Source organism: Meleagris gallopavo, chromosome 19, assembly GCF_905368555.1.
Source record: "Meleagris gallopavo chromosome 19, MGAL_WU_HG_1.1, whole genome shotgun sequence".
Taxonomy (NCBI): domain Eukaryota; kingdom Metazoa; phylum Chordata; class Aves; order Galliformes; family Phasianidae; genus Meleagris; species Meleagris gallopavo.
This window is the reverse complement of record NC_139422.1, coordinates 6,103,625-6,130,593: the sequence shown is the minus strand read 5'-3', so window position 1 is coordinate 6,130,593 and position 26,969 is coordinate 6,103,625. Positions and strand designations below refer to the sequence as shown.

Genomic DNA, 26,969 nt, shown 5'->3' with positions numbered 1-26,969 from the left:
ATCATGTTTGTTGGTTTGATCCGAGGGGGCTCATTCCCATATCCTCTTCCTCAGGCTTGACACCCGCTTTGATCCGGTGCAGAAGCACTGTACAAGCACTTGCTTATGGTAGAAATCGCCTCCTTTTTGTTCGGAAGATGTGATTAGTGTTCTAGCAGTGCTGGGGTGGCTTTCATCTCCCTGCGGAATCTCATTAGCTTTACATTACAATGGGAACAGCATATGTGCAACTTCGCCAAAGTGGCCAGTCAATTTAAATTTGTTCATAAGAGTATTTTTAAGCAACTTTCTATGTCTTCAGTGCCAAGAGAAAACAACTTTGTTGTTCAGGGAAAAAATACGGTTTGTTAGAAGTAGCAACGCAGCAGAAGGAGAGCGGCTGCTCATAAATATCTTCAGAACTTTCTATTCTTTGACATGTCTGGTGCTATCCTATAAAAGCACCATCTTAAAAGGAGAAGCTCACGTAGCTGGCGGGATTTGGGTTGCAGTCATTTCCAAACGCCGCGTGAGTTGTTTGAGCAACGTGGCTGACTTGAGTTACACCATGCTGCTAATGCATAGTTAATTCTGTTGGGTTTTTAAAGCATTGGAGGGAAGCATATAAATAGCTTCAGTCAGGGTCATAAAATCATATCATAGAATCATAGAATGGCCCGGGTTGAAAAGGACCTCAAAGATTATGTAGCTTCAACCCCCTGCTATGTACAGGTCGCCAACCAGCAGCCCAGGCTGCCCAGAGCCACATCCAGCCTGGCCTTGGATGCCTGCAGGGATGGGGCATCCACAGCCTCCTTGGGCAACCTGTTCCAGTGCCTCACCACCCTCTGAGTGAAAAACTTCCTCCTAATATCCAACCTAAACCTCCCCTGTCTCAGTTTAAAACCATTCCCCCTTGTCCTGTCACTATCCGTGCTCATAAACAGCCATTTCCCCTCCTGTTTATGTGCTCCCTTCGAGTACGGGAAGGCCACAGTGAGTTCTCCCCATAGCCTTCTCTTCTCCAAGCTAAACAAGCCCAGTTCCCTCAACCTTTTCTCGCAGGAGAGCTGCTCCAGCCCTCTGACCATCTCAGTGCCCTCCTCTGGACCCGCTCCAAGAGCTCCACGTCCTTCCTGTGCTGAGGGCCCCAGGCCTGGACGCAGTGCTGCAGATGGGGCCTTGGGAGCATTTCTGTGAGTGCACCTTTTGCAGACTCACAGCCCTGAGCAGCCCCTCTGCCTGCAGTGAAATTCAGGGTGCTTCATTGCGATTTGCTTTGCTGAATTAGACTAAATGCCAATTAGGAACAAATGGAGTTAGTTGGGAATAGCACTTGTAATGTCGATTCACGCTTTCTTACTCGTAATTTATCTCACTTTCGAGCCAGGCCCTGGGAAATATATAGGTAGCACTTGAGAAGAACGCTTCATCTTCTTGATAATTACTGATGAGGCCCATAAATAGAACTACAAGTGATAGGATGCAGGAGTGCTGCTGGTTTTGTTGTCTGAGGCCTTTAATAGCACAGCCCAAAGATTGGATCAGTAAGTTCTGGCTGTAACGGAGCTGTTAAGGACTACAAACCTACTGAACCATTGCTTCGTTCTCCTGTTGTTTGAAATTATTCTTGCTATTACAGCTTTATGTGTCCTTTGTATTCTATCTCGCTCTAATTCCCAGATGGAGGATCTTGTTCTGGCTCTGTCTGGTAGATTAAAAAGCTTTCTATCAGGAACCTTTTACTAATGCAAGTAGTTATAAACCGTAATCATATTAATTGATTCCTGTTTTCTGAGGAAATGAGAGCTCGATTCCTATTTGTTCAATGTAAGCAACCTGAAATAAATCTATACAATTTAGATGTTTAAAGTATTCACATCAGAAAAAATTGGAGAAGAGTATCCTCATCTCCCATTAAAATGTAGTTTCAAATTAGAGTATTTTTTATTTTCTTTCTCCTCAATAAAACAGACCACAATCAAAGCTTTGGGGTTTTTTTATTTCCTTTTTTTTTTTTTCTCTCACTCTTTTTTTTTTTTTTTTTACACTCTTGACCTCTGCCAGGAATCTCTAATTTAGCTACATTTTTTTTTCTTGAAGGGATCAACACATGTTAAAGGAACACATTCTCTATTTAAAAATGACCAGAGTGCAAAATGGGAACATCTAAAGAGAAAATCAGTGTTTTCCTCTGACATGGTTTGTTCAGTAACTTTGCTTGTTTATGATTTCACAGAGCATGTGAGATTTCAATCACAGAGGCATAGGTTCTGCTCTTCTGCTGCAGGCATTGCAAGTTAGATGAATTACTTGACATGGAGGCTTTTATTTTAGTATGATACTTTTTATTTTATTTTTGAGAAATTTCTGTCCTTTTAACAGTGATTGAAACAGCGTCTTTGGTCCCTTCTGTCTTTCAGATACCTTGCAGGCTGGGTCCTTTTGGTGTTGTTCCATGCAGCATTGAGCTGGCCGCCTTCCTGCATCACTTTGCTCACATTGGCCACCAGTCTATGTCATTTTACATCATTAGCTTCTGCCATGTGTTTGAATTGCCAAAGATGTGTTGATCTCACTCTGTGCATAGGAAGTTAGTCTTCATGATTGCTGTAGCTGATTGTTGTATGAAGGCTGACAGTGGGAATGGAAGGCAGCTTGGAAAAGCTACCCAAAATTTCTTTGAGAGCGTCTTAGCAGTGATGCAACCCTTGGTTTGCCACTTCCCTGTGAAATTTATTTTCTTTTTCATCAAAGAAAGATGTCTGAGAGGTGGAATGAATGAGAGAATGTTCTCCTTCTGTCTGGCACAGGTGACGGATCATGCAACCACTGCCCTGCTGCACTACCAGCTGCCTCAGATGCCTGACGTGGTAGTCAGATCTTTCATGGTAAGTAAATTTGAAGGTAACTAACTACCTCCAGACAGATTTGAGCATGCTGACAGCAAACGGCACGAGGCAGTTGTGATGCAGTTGTAACTTCACCTGTTTAACCAAGCTAGACAGCAGAGATCAACTGTAATTCTTTGTATCTCATACCTGGGCAAGGATGAAAAGTCTTTCTCAGTGCTGTGGGATAGCTGATGTTTGAGGGTTGTGCTGTGCACAGGTGCTCTATCAGAAGCCACAATATTTGCTTGGTGATGCCAGTTTGTAAAGCTAGTCTGGGTCATCTCTGCGGACAGCAGAAGAAAGCTGCCCCACACTCTTTGTTACTGTCCAACCCATTCACACTGTGCTCACTGTGCAAGGAGTTGGTTTCTGGACATGAAGCCAGTTCCAATGAGAGTAGCTTGCTCATCAGTGTGCCCAGCACAGCAGGGAATGAGGGCTACTGATGTGAGTGAAGAGCTTTGGAGGCAGGGATCATCAGGAGGAATCCTTGGTCCTTTTGGCCCAAACCTGGATCCTGATGGGCTGTGGGTAGATGATCAGTGCAGCAGCAGGTGATTTCAGGGCAGAGGAAATGCTTGCTGAGATATCCCACTGTTGTTGAATACAGTTGATAAAATACTGCTCTAACTTCGTGTAGATTTAAGTTTATCACCTTTAATTCTGCTTGAATTTAGTATTTTCTTTGTGAAATACACTTGGATGCAAGCAGTCCTGGTAGTCACAATGGTTTATGATTCAGAACACCTTCCACGAAGATGAATTTTGGCAGGGAACGTGGTTGCTGTTCTCCTCGCTGCAATCTCCCAGAGGAGATTTTGGGGAGGGATTTTCTCTGCTCTTCAGACTTTTTAGTTCATCTATTACATTACCCCTTCACTCAGAGCAATATAATTCAGACTTTGTAGAATCCACCATCTAATTTTGCCACTGGCAATCTGTGGGTGTGTAAGATAGCATTGGTTCTTTTATGTCTTTCTTTTCCAATATGTAATTTCAGGTCAGACTCGCTTACCTGCTGTGCTTGTTTCTTTGTTTATTCAATAAAAAGGCCGCTAAGATGAGAGCTGTGCAGAGGATGTGCACGTGAGCGTGGCTTTCAAAAGGTGAAAGCAGCTCTTCCAGGCCCAATCCATGTCTCAACACGTGTCTGAAAATGAATGTTTAATAGAAATGGGTAGCATGTCTGTGTGAGCCATGGGCCTGCCGTATTGATTTGACAAAACGCTGCTAAAAATGTTAACGAAGCAAAAACAGATGTACAACAGAAGTGTCAATACGTTCATCCTTTCACATGTCAGTTGTGCAATCCACATGACAGGGTGTACCGAAGCCCCAGCTTTCTGATGGCAGCAAAGAACTTGTTCTTTTCCCTTTCCACAGATGTCTCAAGTGCCCAATTTAACTTATTTACTGTTTGTGTGTTATGGTTCAGAAAATTCGATTTCTCTGTTGTGCAAGCAGGGTCCATCTGAGCTGAAGTAAATAACAGCAATTTACTTGTAGTGTTCTGCTGCCCTTGTCCCTGCACTTAGTGCTAAGCCCATGGAGGAGTTCTTTGGAGGAGAGCTATTGATGGCCAAAGGTTCGGTTGCTGTAGAGAAAGCTCTGATGAAGATGGAAGGATTTGTTTCAATAAACTCCTCTGACCTCTTCTTCAGAGAACAATTTTCTCTTATCGATGTAATTCAATAGGACTTTAAATGACAAGATTCATGCGTGTCCCTCACAGCATAAATCTGCTGCTCTGGGTATTTTTCAGCTGTGTATATCCTTGAGTTTGGAATTGAGTTATGCAATGCTCATTGCAATGTATGACGATGGGAAGAAGCACTTGTGAGGCAAGAACTGCACCAAGAACACCTGTTCTTACTGCTTGTACTTCAGCACTTGCCTTTGTATTTATAAATATATCCCTGATTATAGATATATATCATTGTAATCAGATTTAAAATCTTCCAGTATTTTTATGACCAATGAGTATTGATCTTAAAATCACATTAGGGAGGAAGTCATTTTGCTGTGAAAGTGCTTGTATCTTCAGCTCCTAAAAGTTCAGAGTGTTGCAGTGTGTTTGCAGTGGGGCTGAGATGGATGTTCATAGGAAGAGATGAACCAATATTCAACTGAAGAAGGTACCCATCACGAACAATTAAATTCCAGGAAAAATATGAGGAGCATTGGAACATTTGCCTTCCGCAGAGATTCTCCTGCTGCAAAAACCCCCTGCTCAGAGTGCCTGAATTGCCATTAACAAATTTGCTTAAGTGACTAAAAAAGCAGAATATTCTTAATAAAGTGGGAATTCAGCTAGGTATGACCTTCTAATCTTCTGCACATTCTGTTTATAAAATCACTGCGTACCTCTCTGGGGCCTCGCCAAAGTACATTCCCTGTCCTTGGGATCACTGCTTGACAAGAATGATGACATAAGGGAATGTCCAGATCCACATTTCTTAATGTCTCTCCCTTTTTCTCTTAGACCTGGTTAAGAAGTTACATAAAGCTGTTCCAGGCTCCGTGCCAGCGCTGCGGAAAGTTTCTGCAGGATGGCCTGCCGCCCACCTGGAGGGATTTCCGGACACTTGAAGCTTTCCATGACACTTGCAGGCAGTAGCAGCAGGTGATGTGTGTGGAGTGAGCAGTGCTGGACTGGGAGGAGAGCTGCTGGCTTCACTGCTGGCTCTGCTTCTGACCCATCCGTTCTGCACTAAGTAGTGAGGTTGCACTAATGCAGTTTGCTGTTTCAAAGTCCTCACTCTGCAAGGTATGTGTGAGACTGGTGGGTTTTGGAGGTGGTGAGGAGCTCTTTGTGATCCTTGATGCTTCTCAGCTGGAACGAGCCATCTGAGGAGGTCTGATGGTAATGATCTTCGCCCCAAATTTAATGAAAGTGCCCCTGTATGGTTGGTGTTTTGCAATAGAATTTGCTATGTTAAAGGTTTTTTTTATAAGCTCAAAATAAATTTTGTATTTCAGAAGTTGTGCTTTTTCTTTCATTATTTAATCAGGAAAATCCTTGGGATTGGTGTGAGTTTTTCATAGCTGCTCTTTTCTTTAGAAAAACTGGAAGCATTTAAACATGTATATGCTGATATGATAGAGTTCTGTTGTTGTGAGGCTGCTTATCTGTGCTGGTCTTTTTCTGGAAGAGATTATGGTGTTGATTAGACATGGAATTTCAAAGGCATGCAACAGCTTGGAAGATGCAAGGCACTTTCAGAAGCAGGGGGGAACAGATGTTTTCCTTTACTAAAATTGTCATGAAAAATGTTACCAAAATTTGCATGTATCACGTGGTTAGGAAATGCATCTGAGCAGTGACTTAGTATAACTCATTTGTCCTGTTCTGGGACTGAAAGCAGGAAAATAGTTCAGCCCTTGAGTGCAGCTTCTGAGGTCCCTTCTGCTTGCCTGAAGAGCATTTGGTAACGATCAGAGGCTTTGGTGGTGGCAAGGTTTGCTCTGGTTGTCAGCGAGGAATGTTTAGTGAAGTTAACCACACTGTGTGCAAGGGAGAGGGGGAGAGCAGGCAGGAGGGGAGGCACCTGAAATCAGCTGTTCTCTTACAGCACTCGTTGAATTCAACTGGAACCAACAGCAGTTGTGAAACAGTGCAGTTAGCAGTGATGGGAACAGAAACGTGATGGTGCTGTGTTTGTGTTAGTGTACAAGACTGAGCTTCCAAAGACAACGACTTGTTGTGAGGACAGTGTGGGATGTGGGAATTCCAGCTTTCCGGGTACTGAACAGAAGCAAGACTGGCTCTTACAAAAGTGAGAGGTGGTTGGAAGAAAATTCAGTGTATCCGACTTCCTTTGGGGGCATGGCATTGTGTATTAAGGATGAATACGTATTTGCTTCAGGAGGTTGGTGGTTTGATTCTTTCTTTTTAACTCCTTTCTCCCCCCATCACCAAACAGAATCACTGCCATAACAGGGAGGTAATGCTGTATTCCATCCCACTGCAGCTGAACTACCTGGCTCTTATTTGACCCAAGCAGCCTTCGTGATACACAGATCACCCAAGACAGAGCAGTGTGTTCATCGTAGATGAGAGAGCCTTGTAAATAAGCAGCCCTGATATCCATCCCATTACTGCACTAATTGGAAGGCCTGGGTTTCCGATGGAGTAAGCATTTTTTTTTAATAATAAAAAGGTCATAATATGGTATCCAGTCTGCTGTAGGCACTGCTGTCTGCTCAGTTTTGTTTATACTTAAATAATGGTGTAGAAAGCAAATCCCAAAGTTCACAGAAGTATTATATATGGAATCGTGTATTGGCACTTGGAGATAATTAGTCGCAGAAAACAACATCAGCCAGTTCGTGTGCTAATTGAGCCTGAAAACTTAAACCTGTAATTGGCAAGCCTAATGGAGAGCCATAAAATCCACTGTAGTTACACGAGTGCAGAAATAATTGTGCTGGGAAGTGTAACATGAACTGCATGTCGCATTTCTGCCCTAAGAAACTGCAGTGGGAAGGAGTCTGCTCCCAGAGGCCCTGAGAGGGGACTGCTTCCCATCCTTGCAGTCTTTTTAAGTGTAGCAGCTTGCAGTATTTCCACTTCAGGGAGTGGAATTTAACAGGACGAGCAGCCTGATGTTTTGTTTGTCCTCAGAGTCTGTTTTGGAACCGCTCAGATCCCCAAGGCCAGCAGTAAGGACCACGATCCCCAGGGAGCAGCTGGCTCATGCTTCTGGAGCATCTCCTGGACCTGCACTTGTCCCGATGCCTGTGCCTGCCAGGCAGCCCTCCCTGCCCAGTCCCTAACAGAAGGAAAAGTCTACGTGCTGAACAATGCTGCTGCTTTATTGCTCGGGATGCAGATGTGACAGAGCTGCATTTTGTAACACAAAGGTACATGAATCTCACCCAGTGCTGCAGAAGAAGGCCTGGCCTCGCCGTGTTGGCGCAGCATGGCTCCCCAGTCACTGTGCTCTCCCATCACACCCCTGATGGGCAGAAATCCCTTTTTATTTTTCCATATGCAAACCCCTCCTGCTGTTCTCGTGGAGCTCGCAGGTGCTAAAGGTTACAAAATCCATCTTTTCTCTAAGAAAGCAACTTAATTAATGTGAAAGTTTCTCCCAGGAAGGGAACCCTCGGCAGATATGCGGTGCGTATCGCAGCTCCCCTCTTCCCTCCTAGCACCCCTCCCCAAACCACTTTAATTTCTCTGCCAATATTGGACAAATGTAACAGGCTGACTTTTTAATTTTCTACTCCCAGGTCTCCCTTGTCCCCTCATGCATTTTTCATCACAGCTCGTGGCTCCCTCCCTGCCTGCCCTGTGAACGATATTGATCGACTGATTAAGCCATCAAGCCGTGGCAAACAACTTTAATTTTCAAACCAAAGCCTTTTAGTTCTCTTCCCTTTCTTGTATATTTGTTACCTCCTTATGAAGTTTGTAATGTCTCCTTGGAAACAAGCACGTTGGTGTTTGTTTTTTTTTTAAATTAGCACCCAGGTTAATTGGGAGCTGTGCACCACCAATAGCAATCCAGGTGAAAATGTAAGAAGGGAAAACGGGGAGCTCTGAGCACAGGTTTTGGAGAAAAGAGGACAGATGTGGCACTGAGGGCTGTGCCAGTGGGCACAGTGGGGTGGGTTGGGGTTGGACTTGGGGATCTGAGAGGACTTCTCCCTCCTTCATGATACTGTGATTCCCCATAATTCAAAGCCAGATCCAAACTCTCAGGGAAAGAATTGCTTGCGATGCTTCGCCTGTTCTCTTTGGTGTCTCCACCTTCCTCGAACCTGTCTTAAGCTCTGGTGATGATGAAGGGAGAGGAGATTGATGCGCCCTGAGTCCCAGGGTGAGAGCATGGCACCACAGCCTCGCTGCACGCGGCTCCGTGAGGCTTGTCAGTGCTGCTCTGCGGGCTTGCAAATTGCTTTTCAAGGTAAAAGTGCAGCCTAAATAGCAGGATATTTATCTCCAAGCCTTCGAGCTCTGCATCGGGTAATGATTCTGCATTCATGTCTTAGGCACTGGGCTTTCAGGCAGCACGGAGTCTTGAGAGCACTGGTGGAGAATCGATGGAAATGGCATTTGTGGAGGACCTTCGTCTTGAAGCTGCCAGTTCTGCTGCACCCAGATTTGTGAGCTGCAAAGATGAGCAAAAAAAAAAACCAAACCACTCCTAGGAGCTGTGCTGCCTGCTGAGACCTCACCCTGCAGTGCCAGGACCCCATGTTCTGCCCCTGGGCTCTGCAGGGAACCCATCTCTCCTTGCCCCAAGCTATGAGGTGGCCCCCCATGCTCTCACTGGGACAAGAGCTGCGAGGTTCAGTGGCTGCTGAGCATAAACTTTGCACGTTCCTATTGCCCTCTGCCTGTGTGGCCTTATTACAGAAGTGTGCTGTAGATTTACTTCAAATACATGCAACAGGGTGACAGATCAGCCTCGGGCTGCCTTCAGTGCAGGTTTTAGCAGTGAGTTGAGCACCTTAATCCATTTCCTGGGCTTCTCCCCCCCCCGAACTTAGTACAGGACCTGCTTCCTTGCTTGGGGTTGAGCCAAGCAGGCGGCGTAGGAGCCTCAAATTCCCCCGGTTTATCACTAATGCACTACAGCAGGGCAGGGCTTTAGCTCTTCATCTCACCTGGTGTCCTTCAGAGGAGATTTTCTGCACACAAATGGGAGAGCAGCTGCTCTGCTGGGTTCCCTGCGTCTGGCTGTGGCACAGGCTCAGAAGCAGCCTTGTATGGATGGGGTCGGCAGCAACTCTGAAACACAGCTGCCTTCGAGCACTTGGAATTGTTTTCCAGCTTGCTTTGAGGAGCTCAGAGACTGGTTTAATAACAGCTAATTAGTTCCTATCAGGATGTGCACGTGTTGTGAAGTTGTTAGAGATCTTGAGGTCATCTTTTTTTCTTCCCTTTTAAAATCAAATGATTGGAACAAACAAAGGCACCGGGTTTCCTTCTTGTTAACGTGAGGAAGCTCTGCAGGGAGTTCAGGGGGATTCCTTTGCAGCACCCGGTATCTTTTGTTGTACAGTTTGACTTTTCTGCGTGTCCGTAAAGCTCATCACATATTATTGTTTTTTTCTGATGAAAGAAGAGGAAAAGCTGAAGTGTGGCACATGAGTGCAGATGGTCAGGGTTAGCACATTGAGAACGTGCTGCTGGGAATCACTGAACTGTTAAGGTTGGGAAGGAGCGCTCAGATCCCCAACCCCAACCCACCACCCATGGACACATCCCTCAGTGCCACATCAGTGCCGTGGAAGATGCTCTTTCCACCAAGCAGACCCTTTGGAGCCAACAACCGTGGCAAATGGCAACACTGTTAGATCCTCACATTTAAAACTTTTCTGCTGCAGATAAACGTAGGGAAAGTAAACCATGAGTATTTAATAGGACATGCCAAAGAGGAGAGCTGTGAAGCTCTGCAGATCCCCTTTGTTGTCATTTTTTGGTTCCTGTCGTTACGGACACGTGTGAAATGAGAAGCGCAAACTCCGGAGGTAGGAGAGTGCAGAAGCTGTGTTGGAAACCTCAGTGAGAAGATTAGCATTTATTTTTCATCTGAGAACGTTTATAAAAGGTTTTCTTAAGGATGAGAGGAAGGGAGGTGATTCGGCACTGTATTAAAAACAAAATGTGTGCCTTTTCCTAGTGAGATCCACATGAGAAGAGTGGGACCAGGAGGGTTCCATAACCACACACAGTGCTGGGATTTATGGGGCGTGGAAAATTGGATTTCTTTAAAATGTAAATTTTAAGAAGGGTTATATTTTATCATTCATCCCTGAGGTAGTGCAGGTTTTATAAAACCCTTTTTAATCTTGGATTGATTGATGTCGATGGGAGTTTTCCATTCGGTAGATGTTGGACAGGTCCCAGGGCGCAGCGCAGCAGCCGTCCCTGCAGGGAATGCTGTCACACCCCGTGAGGTGATGCTCTTGGACAAGAGGAGCTGCGTTCTCAGGCTGAGTAAAACAAAGGTAGGCAGCTGTGAGCCTCTGACACAGCGAGAGGTGAGAGATGGCTCCAGGCAAAGAGCTGGTGTCCCACTGCTGGCCGGAGAGCACCTCCAAGGACGTCACCGGTGTCCTCTGCCCATGTGCTCTGCTGAGCTGTGTGCTCCTGCGAGATGGAGATGTGGGGTATGGCACAGGGACATGGGATATGGCATGGAAACCTTGGGGTGGAGACGCTGAGGACAGCAGTCGGAACACTGGTGATGATGTGGGAGCACTGGGGATGGAGATGGTGAGGATGGCATGGAATGCTGAGGATGGCACTGACACTACAGCATGGGGACGTGGTGTATGGTACGGAGACCTTGGGGACAGCACAGGGACACTGGGTATGGCATGGGGACTCTGGATGGCACAAAGACACTGAGGGCAGCACGGGGACCTTGAGGATGGCACGGTGACACTGTGTATGGCAGGGGGACCTAGGCGATGGGGACACGGGGTACAGCATGGGGACCTTGGGAATGGCATGGGGAGACTGGATATGGCATGGGGACCTTAGAGACAGCACGAGGGCCTTGGGGCAGCACAAGGACACAGATTACAGCATGGTGACCTTGGGGATGGGAACATGGGCTACAGCACAAGGACTTCGTGGATGGTATGGAGAGACTGAATATGGCATGGGGACTCAGAGTACAACATGGGGACAGTGGGGACAGCATAGGGACCTTGAGATGAGGCACACTCTGGGGTGTCTGTGGGGACTGCATTCAGGGTTGGATTTGGAATGCAGGGTGAGGAGAGATGAGCTCAGTGCTCATCTACCAGTGCTGTTGCGCAGGGTGAGGGTCTGAAGCCTGGAGCTGCTTGGGGAGAAAAAGAGAGAAGCGGGCTCAAGCCTCATGGAGAGGCCATGGGGTGTTTCTCCCACCAGGATTTAATGACATCCTGTGCAAACAAAATGCTTGTATTTGCCCAGGGACCATATTAAAGAAACATCCCAATATGTGGTGTAATATAGACATAAATCACATTGCTTTTTTGTAATGTGCCTGATCAATCTGTGCAGCAGCTCCCCCTGTTCACCCCCCCCACCCCCCATATAATGATCTTGAGTGCAAGATTAATAGCAGCTGGTTCAAGAGCATTAAGATGACATTATCCCAAAAAAGAGCAAACACCATTAGAATTAAGGCTTGTCACGGGGCCGACATTCCCAATTTCTGTAGGAACAGGGAAGAGTGGAGCTGGGGCTGTGCGTGGCACAGTGCTCACTGCTCGCTGGGTGCAGCGCTTTCTCCCCATCTCGGGAAAGGAGGAAGGGTCCTCCGTGGTGGGGAACGGCCTCGTGCTCTGGGATGGCATCTTGGGACGGGTGTGTTTTATTGACCCCCCTCCCTCCCTCCCTCATTAACTCGACCGTTTTCAAGTGCGAACGCCTTGGTTGTAAATCTGAGGCCATTTAGCAGCTGAGGTGAACTGTGAAAAGCAGCTTTGCACCATTTGCAGATTGCTCGGTGAGCTGAGAGCTGACGCTGCTGACTCACGGGCTGAGCTGTGCTGGCAGCCCACCAGCCCAGCACCACCCCCCTCCCCCCATCCCGGCTTTTGGCAGCATTCAAAGTTCATTCCAAGAATTGAAGTTTTCTGCATCCAGCAAAGCCACCTGCTTCCCCCGAGTGCTGTGAGCGGCACGTGGCGGCTCTCCGTCCGTCCGTCTGTCCCTTTCCTGTCTGTCCAACCATCCAGCCCGCTCCCAGCTCAGCATCTGGGACAAACTGGTAGAACTGGGCTGCGGACACCCTGGGCAGAGCCTTGCAGTGCTGCCCCAGCACTGCTGCACTCATTGGAACAAAGGGAAATCGATCATTGCTGAGGGTGTTCTTGTTCACCTGGGGCTCAGAGGACTTTGATGCGGTTTGATGGGGCCGGACCCACCTCTCTTTAATTAAACGTGATCCTGAAAATTAAAAGGCAAACCTATTGGCTACTAGAATTAAATCAATCTGTGATCGGTAACGAGAGAGTGATGGAGGGGGTGATGCCCAGGGATGGAAGGACACGCTCAGCAGATGTTCTCCAAAGGCCACAGCTCAGCAGGAAGCACTGAATGCAGATCCCCACCTCGTGGCCTTTCATGGACAGTGATGGGCAGGGAGTCCATCTGATCCACGCCCTGCAATGGATGAGGACACCCACAGCTCCATAGGTGCTCAGAGCCTCCCCTGACCTCGGGTGTCTGCAGGGCTGGAGCATCACCACCTCTCTGGGTGCCCTGTGCCAGCACATCCCCATCCTTTTTCCTTATATCTAGTCTAAACCTCCCCTCTTTTAGTTCACAGCCATCTCGCCACGTCCTACTGCCCTACCCCAGCAGACCCTACTAAAGAGTCCATCCCCTTCAGTTTGACCACGATGCTTGCCTTGGTGACAGAAAGATCCTGGAAATATGTGAACTAAATGTATTTCATCATCGTGCCTGGAGCAGTCGGCAGAGGGGGTTGAGCCCCATCCTTAACTGAACTGTCCTCATTACAACGCTGAGAATCACAGCCACTGGAGACCCCATCCCACCTGAGACCCTCACAGTGAGCACACTGAGTACAGTATCACAGTGTTGTGTAATATATGGTGGAATTATATGCAAATTAGGTAAGCAATCATAGAGCTGAAGGCTCCCAGTGTGTGTGGGACCAGCAGCCCCAATGGGCACAGCTGTGCCACCAACCGGTGTCTGGCAGCTGAAGGTCTGGGGACAAAGTGGGGAAAAGGGAGAGAGCTCTCTCCTCAATGGGGCATGGCTGGCAGGCGCTGAAGGATTGATCTCAGTGTGATCCATAATTCATGAGCTTCCTTCCTTTTATTTTTTTTTTCTTTTCCTTGAGCAGCTGTGAGTTCTGAACCACGAGCTGAGCGCAGCGCAGCAGACACTGCTGAGACCAGAGGAGCAGTTGGAGGAGAGCGGTACCGTTTTGTCATTGCTGTTCTCTGCTGCCTTTCGTTACCCCCAACCTCCTTTCTCTGTCACCCACCTGTTGTTTTTTCCTTGGGACCGCTGAGTTCCCTCAGAACCACCAACACACCAACCATGTCCCCAAATGCTGCATCTCTGCAGGTTGGAACCCACCTTCCCTGGGCAGCTCTGCCAATGCAGCACTGCTCTTTGGAGAAGAAATTCTTTCCTAATGCCCAGCAGTGATGTGGGCACCCACATGCATGGAGCTGGTGGTGCTCTGGGCAGCTTCATGGAGGTGATGGACGGAGTGCAGCTGGGTTCAATGCACAGATGCTATAGGAGGCACTGGGTTTTGTGTTCACAATCATAGAGCAGTTCAGGTTGGGAAAGAGCTCTGAGATCACCGAGCCTGACTGCTGGGTTGGATTTATTGTCAGCAGAACGAGATGTGCAGCAGCAGAAACTCTGCTCTGAGAGCCTGCAGCCACCTGCATGCAGATAAATACTTGAGGTGAGGAGTGAAGGAGGCTTCAAGCAGCTCCACTGCCTGCAAGATGCATTTCTGCTTCCAGCTCCTTCCCAAAAGCCATGGGGAGCACACAGAGGGGACAGTGGTGAGGTGTTATGTATTCATCAGATGGCATGTAATCGTCCCTGTAAAGTGCTGGTATCTGTTTTAGATATGGAGGTTGGTGGCCCCGCACGCAGCAGGGGGGTTGGAACTTGATGATCCTTGAGGTCCCCTTCAACCCAAGCCATTCCATGATTCTATGATTCTATGCTGGGTGTGGTGGGGCTGCTGTGATTCAGGCACATCCCTTGCACCCACATTGCTTCCCTGCAGCCAGGCATGGTGTGCTGGCCGTGGGCTGTGACATGCATGGGGTCAGCCCCAGCACTCAGACATGTCCAGATGGTTGTGAACTAAAAGAGGAGAGGTTTAGGCTGGTTATAAGGAAAAAGAACGAGGAGGTGCAGGCACAGGGTGCCCAGAGAGGTGGTTGTGCCCCATCCCTGCAGACACCTGAGGTCAGGGGAGGCTCTGAGCACCTGGTGGAGCTGTGGGTGTCCCAGTTCATCGTGGGAGTGGGACCTGAGGGTCTTTAAGGGTTTCTCCGACTGAAACAGTTCTGTGGTTCTATGAAAACACTGCAGGATGCCCTCGGTGCAGTGTTGGAGAGGATCCCCATTCTGAGCATGGGGTGCTGGGAGGGTCTTGGAGGAGCCCGTGCTCCTCTCCTGCTTCTTTTGTGTGCAAAAGTTATAGGAGAAAAACAAAAAAAAAAGCAAACAAACCTAAATCCAACCAACCAAACCCAACCACTTCATCAGCAGCAGTTGGACGGGGGCCCACAGCACAGTCTGGCGCAGCCTGGCACGGCGCAGATGGGAATCCTATATGGGGCTCCTGACTCACTGCACGAAAAACAACGGATGGCACAGAGGCGGCGGTGCCCCAAGCAGCCCTTCCCTGTGCCCTCAGCCCCATGGGCCCACGTGTGCCTGGGGAGCAGCACAGCCATGCCCGGTGCGTGGCCAAAGCCGCGGGGTGAGGAGGTGGGTGCCCCAATTGGGGTTTGCCCCCTCCCCTGGATACTGATTTCCCATTGCTCCCAATGCACTGTGCTTTTTGATCCCGCCGGGTCACGGCCGCCAAGGGGCTAGCACTAATGATATGCTAATGAGGCTAGGGCAATCAATGAGCCTTTAATCAGGCAGTCGATTGCCACCGCGGGTGCTTCTGGACTCCAGTTGCAGTTTTAATGTAGAGGGGTCTTTGGGGCCACTTATCACAGCAGGGCTGGTCTCTGAGGGGACACCTGTTGGCATTTATAATCACCATCATCATCATTTAAAGATATAAAGTAAATCTAAAGTGTTTTGGGGGGATTGGAGCATCCTTGCAGTGCTGCTCTCTGTCATGGTAATGAGCCGAAGCTTGCTGCTCCAGGTGGCACGGAGGGATGCTGCACCCATGGCACACAGCAGCTCCTCTGCCCCTGCTGAGGAAGACCTGCAGGTGCAGACATGGGGTGGGCAGCACAGCATGGCATGGCACAGCATTGGCACAGCTCTGTATGGCACAGTATGGCATGGCATGGCATGGCACAGCTCTGTATGGCACAGCATGGCACCGCATGACATGGCACAGTCTGTATGGCACAGCATGGCATGGCACTGCATGACATGGCACAATATGGTATGGCACAGCATTGGCACAGTGTAGCTCAGCACGGCATGGCACAGCACAGCATAGCTCCAGTGTGAGCTGTGCCAGGGCAGGGATGGCACCGTTGTCCCAACATTGTCCCCATTGCTGGGATGGGTTTGGGTGATCGCTGCGCTTTCCCACTGCTGTGCTCCCTTCATCGCTGAGAACAGTCTTTTCTTCACACTTATTAAGCCCTAATTTTCATCTTATTCATTACTACCGACTCATTAAGATGGCAAGGAATTAAACGAGGTGAAATGAAAAGAACTGAAAGCAGACGGGAGGGTCTGGGGGGTTTGGCTTTTCTTAAAAAGAGACCAGAACGTAATCTCCCTGGATTAAGTAGGTGAGAGTGGCTAACCCTGCAGAAGGGCAGGGAAGACTTAATGAGGAAGCTGCTAATGAAGTAGAGATGCCATGGGACCCTGGGGGTCCCCATTCCCTGGCCCCCTGGTGCTGGGACCCCACTGACACCTCCATGCCCATGGTGAAGGCAGTGCACACATCGCACCTCACCCACTGGCTTGCACAGGTCTTACTGGTTTTAGAGCCACCCCCACACACAGGCAGGGACATCCCCATGGCCTCCCCTGCCTGGTGTTTCCAGGTCCTTCTGATCCTTGTGGCCGTGGGTTGGTTCCCACCCCATCATTGCTCCCAGCCCTGCTTCGCATTCAGCACTTCCCCGTTTAAACGGTGACCCCGCCGCACTCCCATTCATTTTGATGCATTTGGGATCGTAAGAGGCTGTTATTTTATGATGGATTAACGATGCTGTATTTGCTTTCAGCCTGTTTTACAGTGCCCCAAGTGCCTTGGCTATAACTCTTCCGTTTATTTGCTTTATTATCCTAACAGGCTGCTCATGGAGATTACTGTGAAAGCACCTTTCTCCCCACCACCTGCCCCTGCAGAGAGGCTGGGGCCAGGATCCCACAGCAAGGAGAAGGCTGCAACAGCTGGAATACAGCCCTGGTGATGTGGGATGCTCTGTGGGATGCTCTGTGTAGGATGCCCTGCAGGATGGTGCAGGATTCCGGGGGATGCTCTGTAGGATACTGTGTAGGATGCTGCAGGATGCTCTGCAGAATAATCTGCAGGCCAGGGAGCAGCTAGAGGAGTGGGCATAGGAAGCCATAGCAGCTTTCATTTGGTGTCTTCAGTGCATCTATCCACATGCATGCAAGGAGCCAAGGGCTCAGGAGAGGCACTGTGGAGCTGTCACTGCTGCAGGTTGTCACATCCATCCCCTCCATCCTCACCGCCCTGCTCCATCCTCCAAAGGAAGGGGTGACCTTGGAGGCAGCCCCAGCCCCACTCCTCTCCGGATGTTCCGCTCCCTCCTCACACGGTCCCTCTCCTCCCTCAGGGCCGATGTATTTGCGGTGCAGAACTGTGCTAATAACTCCCATTAGCACCTCTGGCTGATGGACGTCAGCGCCAGCGGCCAGATTCAATTTCTGCTGAAAGCCCGAGTGCTGATTTCCAGCTGCAAAGATCAACCAAGAGCTTTGGGGACCGAAGTGCTGGGTGGAGAGGGAAATGAGAAATGAAAGAGGAAGATAAACATAAAAGTCATACAAAACAAATAGCTGGCAGTATCTCCATTAAATCAGACATTTTTTAAAGGAAATATTAAAATATTAACTATGTAATTAAGTACTTATTAATTAAAAAGGAAGCATGCCACATTAAGCTGAGCACAGCTTTAATCAAGTCAAGTGCAATTTCTTGTTTAGATCAGCAGACCTGGCCCTGGACTTGGCTCCCCAAGACCTTGGCTTGGGTCTTCAGACCTAAGCACTGGGAATCCTCAGACCTCCAAGGGAAGATAGCTAGTGGAAGATTTCCTAATAGAAGGAAGAAAAAGACCTGAAAGTCCCTCCATTCCCTGCCCTTAGTGAGCTAGAGCTACCTGGGCTGGGCACAGCACCCTGGGGGCAGCAGAGGGGACAGGTCTGCACAACTGGAGCTGCCATCACAGCTCCAGCATCTTGGCTGGTGGGCATCCCTACATTTCTGTGACATCCAAACCTTTTTGTGGCACAGAAGGACATGGCTCAGCAGGCATGGTGGTGATGGGTCAACGGTTGGACTTGGTGAACGTCGAGGTCTTTTCCAGCCTCAGTGATTCCATGATTCTATGATCTCAAGAAGGTCTTTTTCACTCTGGATAATCCTGTGATTCCATGATGTCATGAAGGTCTTTTCAGCCTAGGTGATTTCATGATCTCATGAACGTCTCTTCTAACCTCAATGATTCCATGACCTCATGAAGTTCTTTTCCAATCTGGATAATCCTGTGACTCCATGATGTCATGAAGGTCTTTCCACCCTCAATGATTCCATGATCTTATGAAGGTCTTTTCCATCCTCAGTGACTCCGTGATCTCATGAAGTTCTTTTCCAATCTGGATAATCCTGTGACTCCATGATCTCATGAAGGCCTTCTCCAACCTGGATGATTCTGACCCTACCTCACACCAGGGGAAGTTTATATTGAGCGTTGGGTGGTCAAGACCTGGCAGCAGCTGCAAATGGAAGCGGTGGCATCCCCATCCCTGGAGGCGTTTAGGAGAGGTGTGGATGTGGCCCTAAGGGACACAGTCACATCCCACAGCTGCTCTGTCCCCATACAGGGACGCAGTGCCACCAGCCCCAGAGCTGTCACTCGCCTGGCACTGCAGGGGTCACATTGAACCCCATGGCAGCAGTTGAACTGTTGGCTGCTTCTGACAACTCATCCGTCACAGAGCGGGGCCAGCGGCTGCGAGATGCCGTGGAAGGAAGAGAATTAAAAGAGGGAGAGAGAAAGAGCAATCAATACATTATTTAACAGCAGGAATGCAAATGACAAAAAATTAATGAGGCCTCTCCCCCCCACCACCCCCTCCCCCAACCCTCCTTTGCAGTGAGATTGCTGACAAATTCTCTGGAAAATATCAAAACAGCCGGAGGGTGTAACCTGCCAGAGTGATGCACCATTATCTATTATTGATGGAAACCTTGACACGTTCCCTTTAAAAAAGGAGAGGGAAAGGGAGGGAGAGAGGGGAAAAAAAATTGCATCTAATCTTTGTTTTAAAGCTGCAGTCACTCCTTTTCTCTCCCCCGAGGGTGGATGAGATGCTCAGGTCTCACCCAGCAGCTATGGAGGCAGCACATGGAGGCAGTGCTTCTCCCCCCTGATGGTCCCATAGAATCCATTAATTGTCACTTAAGGATGAAGCTGAGCTCATGGAAGTGGAGCCAGGGATGGGATCTGGGGTCCCGGGGGAGGAGGGGAGCAGAGCATCAAAGCAGAGTGGCATAGGGCAGGGGTGGAAATCCTCCTAGGAAAATCACCCAGCGAGTCCTGGAGTGCATTGGCTGCACTGCTGAGTGGGGGGAGGCAGGAGCCAGCGTGGAGCAGCTATCAAGTACACACTGCAGGGATTAATACTTTATAAATGTCATTGGCCTCCTGACAAGCTCCTGTATAATCCTTTTATTTGGCCTTTGAGAGCAAAACCCTCCAAACCTCTCAGCTCCCTCCTCCCACCTGTGCCACCCTCCCTGCACTGTGTTGTCCCCACGCTGTCCCCATGCAGCAGGGATGTTTCTGGAGCCACTTCTCCTGGGTTTCTAATCTGATTTCCTTTATTTGCAGCTGGAGCTCCCGCTGTCACTTCACAAGGTGTTGTCCTCCAACCACACCAGTGCCTCTCATCCTGGCACTGCAAGGGCAGCCCGTGCTCCCAGGCATCTCCACTCGTCACTTTGTATGCCTCTGCCATGCCCTCCTTATTTTCCCCTCTCTCCCACCCCCTCTCAAACTAAACAGTCCTAAGTCTTTTTAATCTCTTCTCATGGATTATTGATACTATTTGTTGCACTCCTTTGGATCTTTTCCATTTCTGCTGCATCTTTGCTGAAGGGGAGCGAGGAGCACTGACTCCTGCTGAAGGTGAAGTTGATAAAGTCACGATGTTTCTAGCTTTGCTTCCTCTTCCTCCACCCGAAACTCCTCTGGCTTATGGGGAAGGGGCTGTTCCTGTCCACTGCTTATCCCTGGGCCTGGGGGCAGAAGCCCAGCTGCTTTCCTAAGGGCTCATTGCAGCTTAGACCCACCCACCTGCAGCAAGAACTGTGCCATCCAGCCACCACCTGCACCAGATGTATCAGAAATGGAGCTAAATAAACCCTGAAGGATTTGGAGTTAAACGATTCCTTGGGCAGGCTGGATCAACAAGGACTGAAAGGAATGAAACTGGTAGTAATGACAGGAGAGGTGAGTGCTGGGATGGGGCCATTGCACAGCTGAGATGCTCCAGCCCCAGCAGCAGGGCATGCAGGCACACCTTGGGCGAGGACATCAACTATTCACAGAGCTGAAGGTCACCCCTGGGCAGCTGCAGGGGGCAGAGAGCAGCCACTGCAGTGCTGGAAATGCCACATCCAGCCCTGAGCATTCTCTTCTGCTTTTCCATTGTCTGTCTGCTAAAGAAAGCTTTGTTGGCAAACAGACTTCATGGGATGTTTCTCTCTCTGCTGCTAATATGGTGCAAAAAAAAAAAAAAAAAAAAAAAAAAAAAAAAAAAAAAGAGAGAAGAAAAACAATAATAAAAAGAACCCAACATAAATTCCCAGCCAGAATCAGAGGTCAAGTTTAAGAATAAAAGAAACAAGAAAAAGAAAAGGAGGAGGGAAAACGGCACTAAAAAGCCCTCGGTGCTGGCTTGATGACAAAGAGAAGCGCTCTGAGCTGAGAAATAATGGTTTGAAGTTTGCATCATTATCAGGGCTACGTGCCCCACATTGGCAATGACTTCTGGAAGGTGTGCTGGCTGCGATTTGTGGCATGATGGAGAAAGTGTGGGGTCGGCCAGCCCTGCTCTGGGGATGGGACAGCCTGCTCCTCACCTCACTGACATCACAGGGTCCCTCTCTCCATCCTCCCAGGTCTCTGTGCCCACTGTCTGTGCACAAACTGCTGCTGTAAGGTGGGCAGGTGGCACTGTGCCGTGGGAATGAGGTCTGCCCACCTGGGATCCAGGAGCAGGGCTGTCACCTCTGATTGCATTTTTCTCCAAGTCACCCCTGTGTCCATAATGGGATTTTTACTATTTGACTTTGGAATATTGATTTTGATTTCCTTTTTTTGATTCATTTTGGTTTTGCTCTTTCCAGCGGGGGGAAGAGGAGGGGCACGGGACACCTTCAGCTTCAGTTTGCTCCATAGGGTGAGGCAGGCAGGGTCACCCGGAAGCTCAGCATGGAGCAGTGATGTAACTGTGAGATGGGTGGATCTTTTCTAATTTTGCTGCCAGGTCCTCGTGGGCTGCTGCAACACAGGGCCAGTGGCACCCACCTCCATGGGGACAGCAGTGGTGGATAATGGGAGAAAATTCTCCAAAATTCTCCTAACCTTATTCTTTTCCTTTCTTCACTTCCAGTTTTTTCCTCTAATCCAGCTGCACTGCCTGTCAGTGGTGTCACTGATGCAGAGTAGCAGCAGCTGAGGCAGCAGGGATGGCCTTGGGACCACGCATGACCCCAAGAAGATGCACTCAGGATCTGCAAGTGGCAATGAGTGCCCAGGACAGGCTGAGAGCCAGCAGGGTTCCCTGCACCTTCCCCATCCCCACTGACAGCCCACAGCTTCAACTTGTAGGTGACGACCAGCTCGGTGGAGCTGCCAGAAGCCGTTCCTTGTCCTGGAGCACCAAGCGTTCAGCATCCCCTCTGGTTTTGGTGTCTCACTCCTTCGGGAGATTTGTCGGGGGGAGGGAAAAGCAAAGGCAGTGAGGCAGCAGGACTGGAGTTTTGTGCCCCGGCACGCAGGACCGGCCCCGGCCCCCCCACCCCCGTTAGTGGGCTCCCAGCCAGGGCTCGGAGGTCGCTGTGCCCATCAGCCGGCATCTGCTGCCCTCTAGAGCTCGCACCCGAGCGGAGAAGGAAAAAGCCGGTGGGAAAAATCGAGCCCCGGCAATGACGGGTCAGCGACGGGACATCTGCCAGGGCTGCAAAGCAATCCTAGGGCCCGCACGGCTGCGGGTGGCAGCAGGACAGGCACCGCTGAATGGGGAAATCCCATCTGCGTCAGCCCCAGCTGCGGGGTTGCCAGGCAGGTGCTCGTGTCTTGCTCATATCTGCATGCTGGATCGTCCTACAGCCAGGACCCCCAGCTAGGTGCTGTCAGAAAGCACGCTGAGAAAAACTGCAGGATGCTGAGGTTGAAATTGGGGATGTGCTCTACATGGAGGACTTGTTGCTCAGATGGCGTTTGATGCAGCCCATCTCACACATGTTTTTGCAGGGAACAGATGCAGATGCTCTGACCTCGCCTGCTTCAGCTCCCAGCTCTGGTCCCTCCTGCACCATTCCTCTGCATCCCTTATTAGCCCCACCTGCACTCCTTTCCTGAGCAGTTCCATCTCACCACTATCTACCCTGCCACTGCACACACAGAGGAGTTGAATCCATTAACAGGTGGTGAGAACCTCGTCCTTCGTTTGCTTCCACCAAGATGTTTTCATCTCTCCCCAGTTCAAGGGAAGGGATTGCGTTGGTAGTGGCAATATCAGGTCACCGCAGTGTGTCTTGGGCTTTGTTGTGCTTAGAATCAGAGCCATGGAGGTTGGAGAAACCCTCTCAGATCCAGTGCCCAACCCCACTGTGCCCAGTGCCACATCCCTCAGTGCCACATCCCCGCAGCTCTGGGGGGTGGAACGGTGACAGCAGCCCTTATTGAATGGGACACTGAATTACCGAACCTCGGCACTGCTGCAGGGACAGACAGGCACCGCCCGGCCCTGCAAGCGGAGGGGAGCAGAACGAGGGATGGGGATGGGAGGGAGCAGCCCGGGAGAGGGGAAGAGCACTAGAGGGCAGGAGCGCTCTGCCGTGATTGCACGGCTCGGAAATCGCGTCGGCACTTCTTGCACAACACCCCATCTCAGTGGGTCAGCTGCAGGATGTGACCCTGCGGTTGCAGCACGTCTCGGTGCTGCCCGGCTGCCGCTGGCACGGTTGCTGCAGACTGTTTTCCCCCATAAAGAAATATCGTGGGAAGGAGCTCGGTTTGCCGCCCCTCTCCTGCTGCCGGGAGGACATCAGGGCTCTCATCTGGGTGCAAAGCAGCCCTGCAACACCAGCACGAGCAGCACGGCTCTGTGCTCTCTTTCTTCCCTTGCCCAACTCTGACAGCGCCGCACATAACAGCGGTTTCTTCCTTCCTGCGCGCTCCGGGCTCAGAGCAGCGCGATGTGCCGCAGCTCCTGCCTGCTGTCAGCGCCACAGACGGGGTGACAGCACAGCTTACAGCCACGTAAATGAGAGAAGAAGTCAGGGCGCTGCTGCGGTTCTTGCTGTCAATACAGCGACAGAAAGGAGCTCATTTTCCAGCACATCCAGGGCCCTTCTACAGCCGTAAACGGCCGCTCCAACGGCTGCCGCTTCCCGCTAGAGGGAACCAGCTTCTGTCCGGCACCGACAGCCGCCGGAGCGCACTGGGAGCGAATGACAGCAAATGACAGCAAGGCGCAGGGCGGCCGCAGGGCGCTGCCTTCAGGAGCGGCGCGTTCCAGAGCAGCGGGGATGCGGCGCCGAGGAACGCGTCGGTGTGCGCGGTGGGGTGGGGCTGGGGGTGTGAGAGGGCTTTTCCATCCTTCGTGACTCCGCGAGCTGGGAAAACGCGCGCGATGAGCGGCCGACGGGGCGGAGCCGAGCGGCCATCCCCGCAGAGCACCGCCTCCCTCAGGCCGGCCCCGTCCGCGGCACTGTGGCTGCGCTTCCCGAAGCGGCCGGCAGGCGGCGCTGCGGCCCGGCCCGGCGCGCGTGTGCGTGTGTGGCGGGAGCCCCCGGGCCGCCTCTTCCCCTCGCGGCCCGGCGGAGCTGGGCGGGGGGCGGGAGCGCTGCCTGCCTGCCTGCCTGCCTGCCTGCCGCCGAGCCCCAGGGGCCGCCGCGGCGCCTTTCCCGGATCGCGGCCGGCCGGCGGCAGCGGGAGGAGGCGGCGGTGGCGGGGCCGCGGCCGCTCGCTGGCTCCTGGCGCGGCCGGGCCTGAGCGCCGAGCCTCGGCTCCGACATGTCCGGCAAGATCGAGAAAGCAGGTGAGCGGCGGGAGGCCCGGCGGGGCGGCGGCGCTTCTCCTCCCCGCCCTCCGCGTTGCGGCCCGGAGCTGCCGCCGCTGCTGCTGCCGCCGCTCGGCGCGGGCCCGGCGCGGCCCTGGGGCGGGGGGAGGCGGCGGGCCGGGCGGCTTTTGGGCCGGTTGGGGCTGCTGTCAGGCCGGGCGGCGGGCAGGGCTGCCGAGCCGAGCCGTTCCGAAGCGAACCGAGCCCCGCTGCTGTGCCGCGCTCCCTCGCTGGTTTCCTGGTGGATTTTCCCGTTGGATTTCTTTTTTTCTCCTTTTTTCTTTTTCCTTTATTTCCTCAGGCTTTGTGTCCTCCGGTCCGTTTCTCCTTTTTATTTCGTTTTTCTTCCTTTCCTTTCTCCGTTTATTTGCCGTTGTTTTGTTTCCTTCTCCCCCCGCCCCCCTCCCCCCCTTTTCGCACCGTCCTTTCAGTCTAGCAGAGCATCACAGCAGAGCTGCAGCGCTTCGGGCCCTGCACGCAGTGATTAATGGCAACTTCTCCAACTTCCCCGGTGTTTGTGCACGATCAGAACAGACTGATCCGTGGGCAGACAGCACAGGGAAGGGCTCGGCTGCAGCTGCCCCTTTTGGGGCTCTCCATGAGCCGGGGGAGCACCCAGCACACACCGTGCAGTGGTTCTCAGCTGTCACTGGAGGTGCCCCCGTTCCTCCCATTGCAGTACAGTGAAAACCTCAATTACCGCTTTGCAAATCAAGCGCTGAAGTTATTTGGTTTAATTACGTCGCATTTAATTAGCAGAGAAAAACAACCAATGCTTTTTGGTGGTTTCTTATTGTAAGGAGCAGCTCGATGCTTTCCTAGCGGGGCCTTGCAGCAGTGTGAGTCAGATGTGTGAAGTGCAGCACTGGGGCTTCCCAAGGCAGTGCTTTAGGAAGATCCCCGCTTCAGAGGAGCAGGGCCCGGAGCAGCCCTCCATGGCTTTGATCACTCGATCCTGGTTTGTTCTGGCTTCTGTGCTGCGCTGTACAAGAAGGCATTCCCTTGTGCTGCGGTTGTGGAGCAGCCTCCAGGGAGGAGCACCTCCAGGCGGTGCGGCACACAGGCGTGCTTCCAGCTCTCAGCACTCAGTCACTGTCTAACAAGTGTGCCTCGCATCATGGGACAGATGCTGTTCCAGAAATATCAGAGGTTAATCTGATGCACCATCCCTTACATAGCATCGCAGTGTAACGCTTTGCTTGGGGGGTTCTGGCTCTTTCTTTTCCGTGCTTATTGGTGCATCGCTGCCACTTTTCCTCCTGGAAGCGGGTTAACAATGTGAGGAAGGGGTGAGCAGCGCCCATAGAGCTGGGGCCAGCTCTGAACCAGTGGCCGCTTCTTTCCATTAGAAGTGAACTTGGCTCGGGGCTTTAGTAAATGCTGACAGTTCTATAGCCAGTAATTGCAGATGTGAAAAATAAGTGATCACGTTTTGTTTATTCGCGTGCAGTAAATAACCCTGTGAGAATAGTAAATAGAGCTCCACCCCAGCGAAGCAGCGTGAAGAGTTCAAACGCTGGAAGATGACTCTGTAGACACACACAAACGCGGTGCGGTTCCGTGTACAATAGAACAGAAAGGCCAAAAATACCACACAAAACCCAAACGCTGCGCAGCATAGAGACCCGGCCTTGCAACACACTGAACTCCCAGTGAAGAACTCAAGACATCATGCAGGATCCGTGCCCAGGTCAGTGTACAGTTTTGAAGATGCCGTGGGTGAAGTCTTAATGCGGAGGCGTGCTGTAGTGGGTGTGGAGCGTGGTGGTGATTTGCTGAATAAGACAAAGTGTCAATTTGGGGAACTGTGCTCTCTCAACTGCTTGTGTTTGCATTTCTTTAAGGAGGGTGTTATGAAGAGAGGGGAAAAAAAACGTCTACGTGTAAACTGGAGGAGAAGAGATGGGGAAAGGAGGGCAGGAGGGCTGGAAGGCAGCTGCTTTGGTACGGAGTGCTCTTGGTCACAGTTTGAGTGTTGGAACTTATGACTGACACAAAGGTGAATAGGGTCAGTGTATAAACACAGCCTGTCATACTGCAGTAATTCTGGGATCATATTTGTCCAAATGCATACAGTGGCAGAACAAAGGATGCCGAGTCATGGAACAAATGCTGTGAGATCTGAGATCTGCTTGTTTGTGTATGTTTGTGTGTGTTTTTTTCTTATGGGAACGGAAAGACAAGCAGGACCCACTATGCTGTAAATAAAAGAGGCTGTTGCCTGATAATGTGTCTTCTTGAATAGCTTTGGAATGGTTGGGGCTTTGGTTTGACTGTCTGCATATTCATACGGAATGAGAAAGCACTCATCTAGTCAGGCTGTGGGGCTACAACAATATTATTAGAGTTAGATCCCCAGAGATCTTACGTGCCTCCCTGGGTTTTTAAATGAAACACGTTGTCAACACTTAATAAAATACAAAAATAAATGATGATACATAATAGCTCCTGTCCACCAGGGAGGAGAGGACGGAGCTCCCTCAGGAGCCTCTCAGTTCTGCTCTGTGCTCAACAGAAGGGCCACTGTGCAGTGATTCATAGCACTGCTTTGGAGTGAAGGGGATCCATCTGGTAGTGCAGAACAAGGCTGTATGTTTCAGTTTTAGCAGTTCTAGAGTCCCTGTTTTTCGGGCTCCAGCCAGACTTCCAAATACTTTCTGAAAACAGAACCCCTTTCACCCAAGGAGGAAGAACAGCATCCGGCCTCGGGTGTTCTTTGCTCTAGAACTGATGCATCTGTAATTTTGGTCTTCACTTACAGAAGATACTTGTTCCTTCCAAAGCAGGGCTGCCAAGAAAGCAGAGGAGGCCACAGATTCTGCTTGGTTTTCCTGTTACCATGGCAATACGTGAATTCCTGTATTTATTTACCTGAT

At 50.5% G+C, this 26,969-nt stretch overlaps 2 protein-coding genes across 5 annotated transcripts in view; both read left to right on the top strand.

The window, feature by feature from the left end:
* MED27 (mediator complex subunit 27) overlaps positions 1-5,854 on the top strand; it is an 81,778-nt gene extending 75,924 nt beyond the window's left edge. For 2 of the 3 annotated variants that reach the window (XM_019621467.3, XM_003211284.5), the window contains 2 exons: positions 2,793-2,870; positions 5,356-5,854. In XM_019621467.3, coding sequence (XP_019477012.1) covers positions 2,793-2,870; positions 5,356-5,490 — 213 coding nt within the window. In that variant the 3' untranslated portion in view covers positions 5,491-5,854. The remainder of the gene's footprint in view (positions 1-2,792; positions 2,871-5,355) is intronic. The other variant, XR_014887278.1, reaches the window with a different exon arrangement.
* A 17,906-nt stretch (positions 5,855-23,760) lies between these two features.
* RAPGEF1 (Rap guanine nucleotide exchange factor 1) overlaps positions 23,761-26,969 on the top strand; it is a 76,685-nt gene continuing 73,476 nt past the window's right edge. The window contains exons 1-2 of one of the 2 annotated variants that reach the window (XM_085239273.1): positions 23,761-24,072; positions 25,544-25,783. In XM_085239273.1, coding sequence (XP_085095399.1) covers positions 25,765-25,783 — 19 coding nt within the window. In that variant the 5' untranslated portion in view covers positions 23,761-24,072; positions 25,544-25,764. The remainder of the gene's footprint in view (positions 24,073-25,543; positions 25,784-26,969) is intronic. The other variant, XM_085239272.1, reaches the window with a different exon arrangement.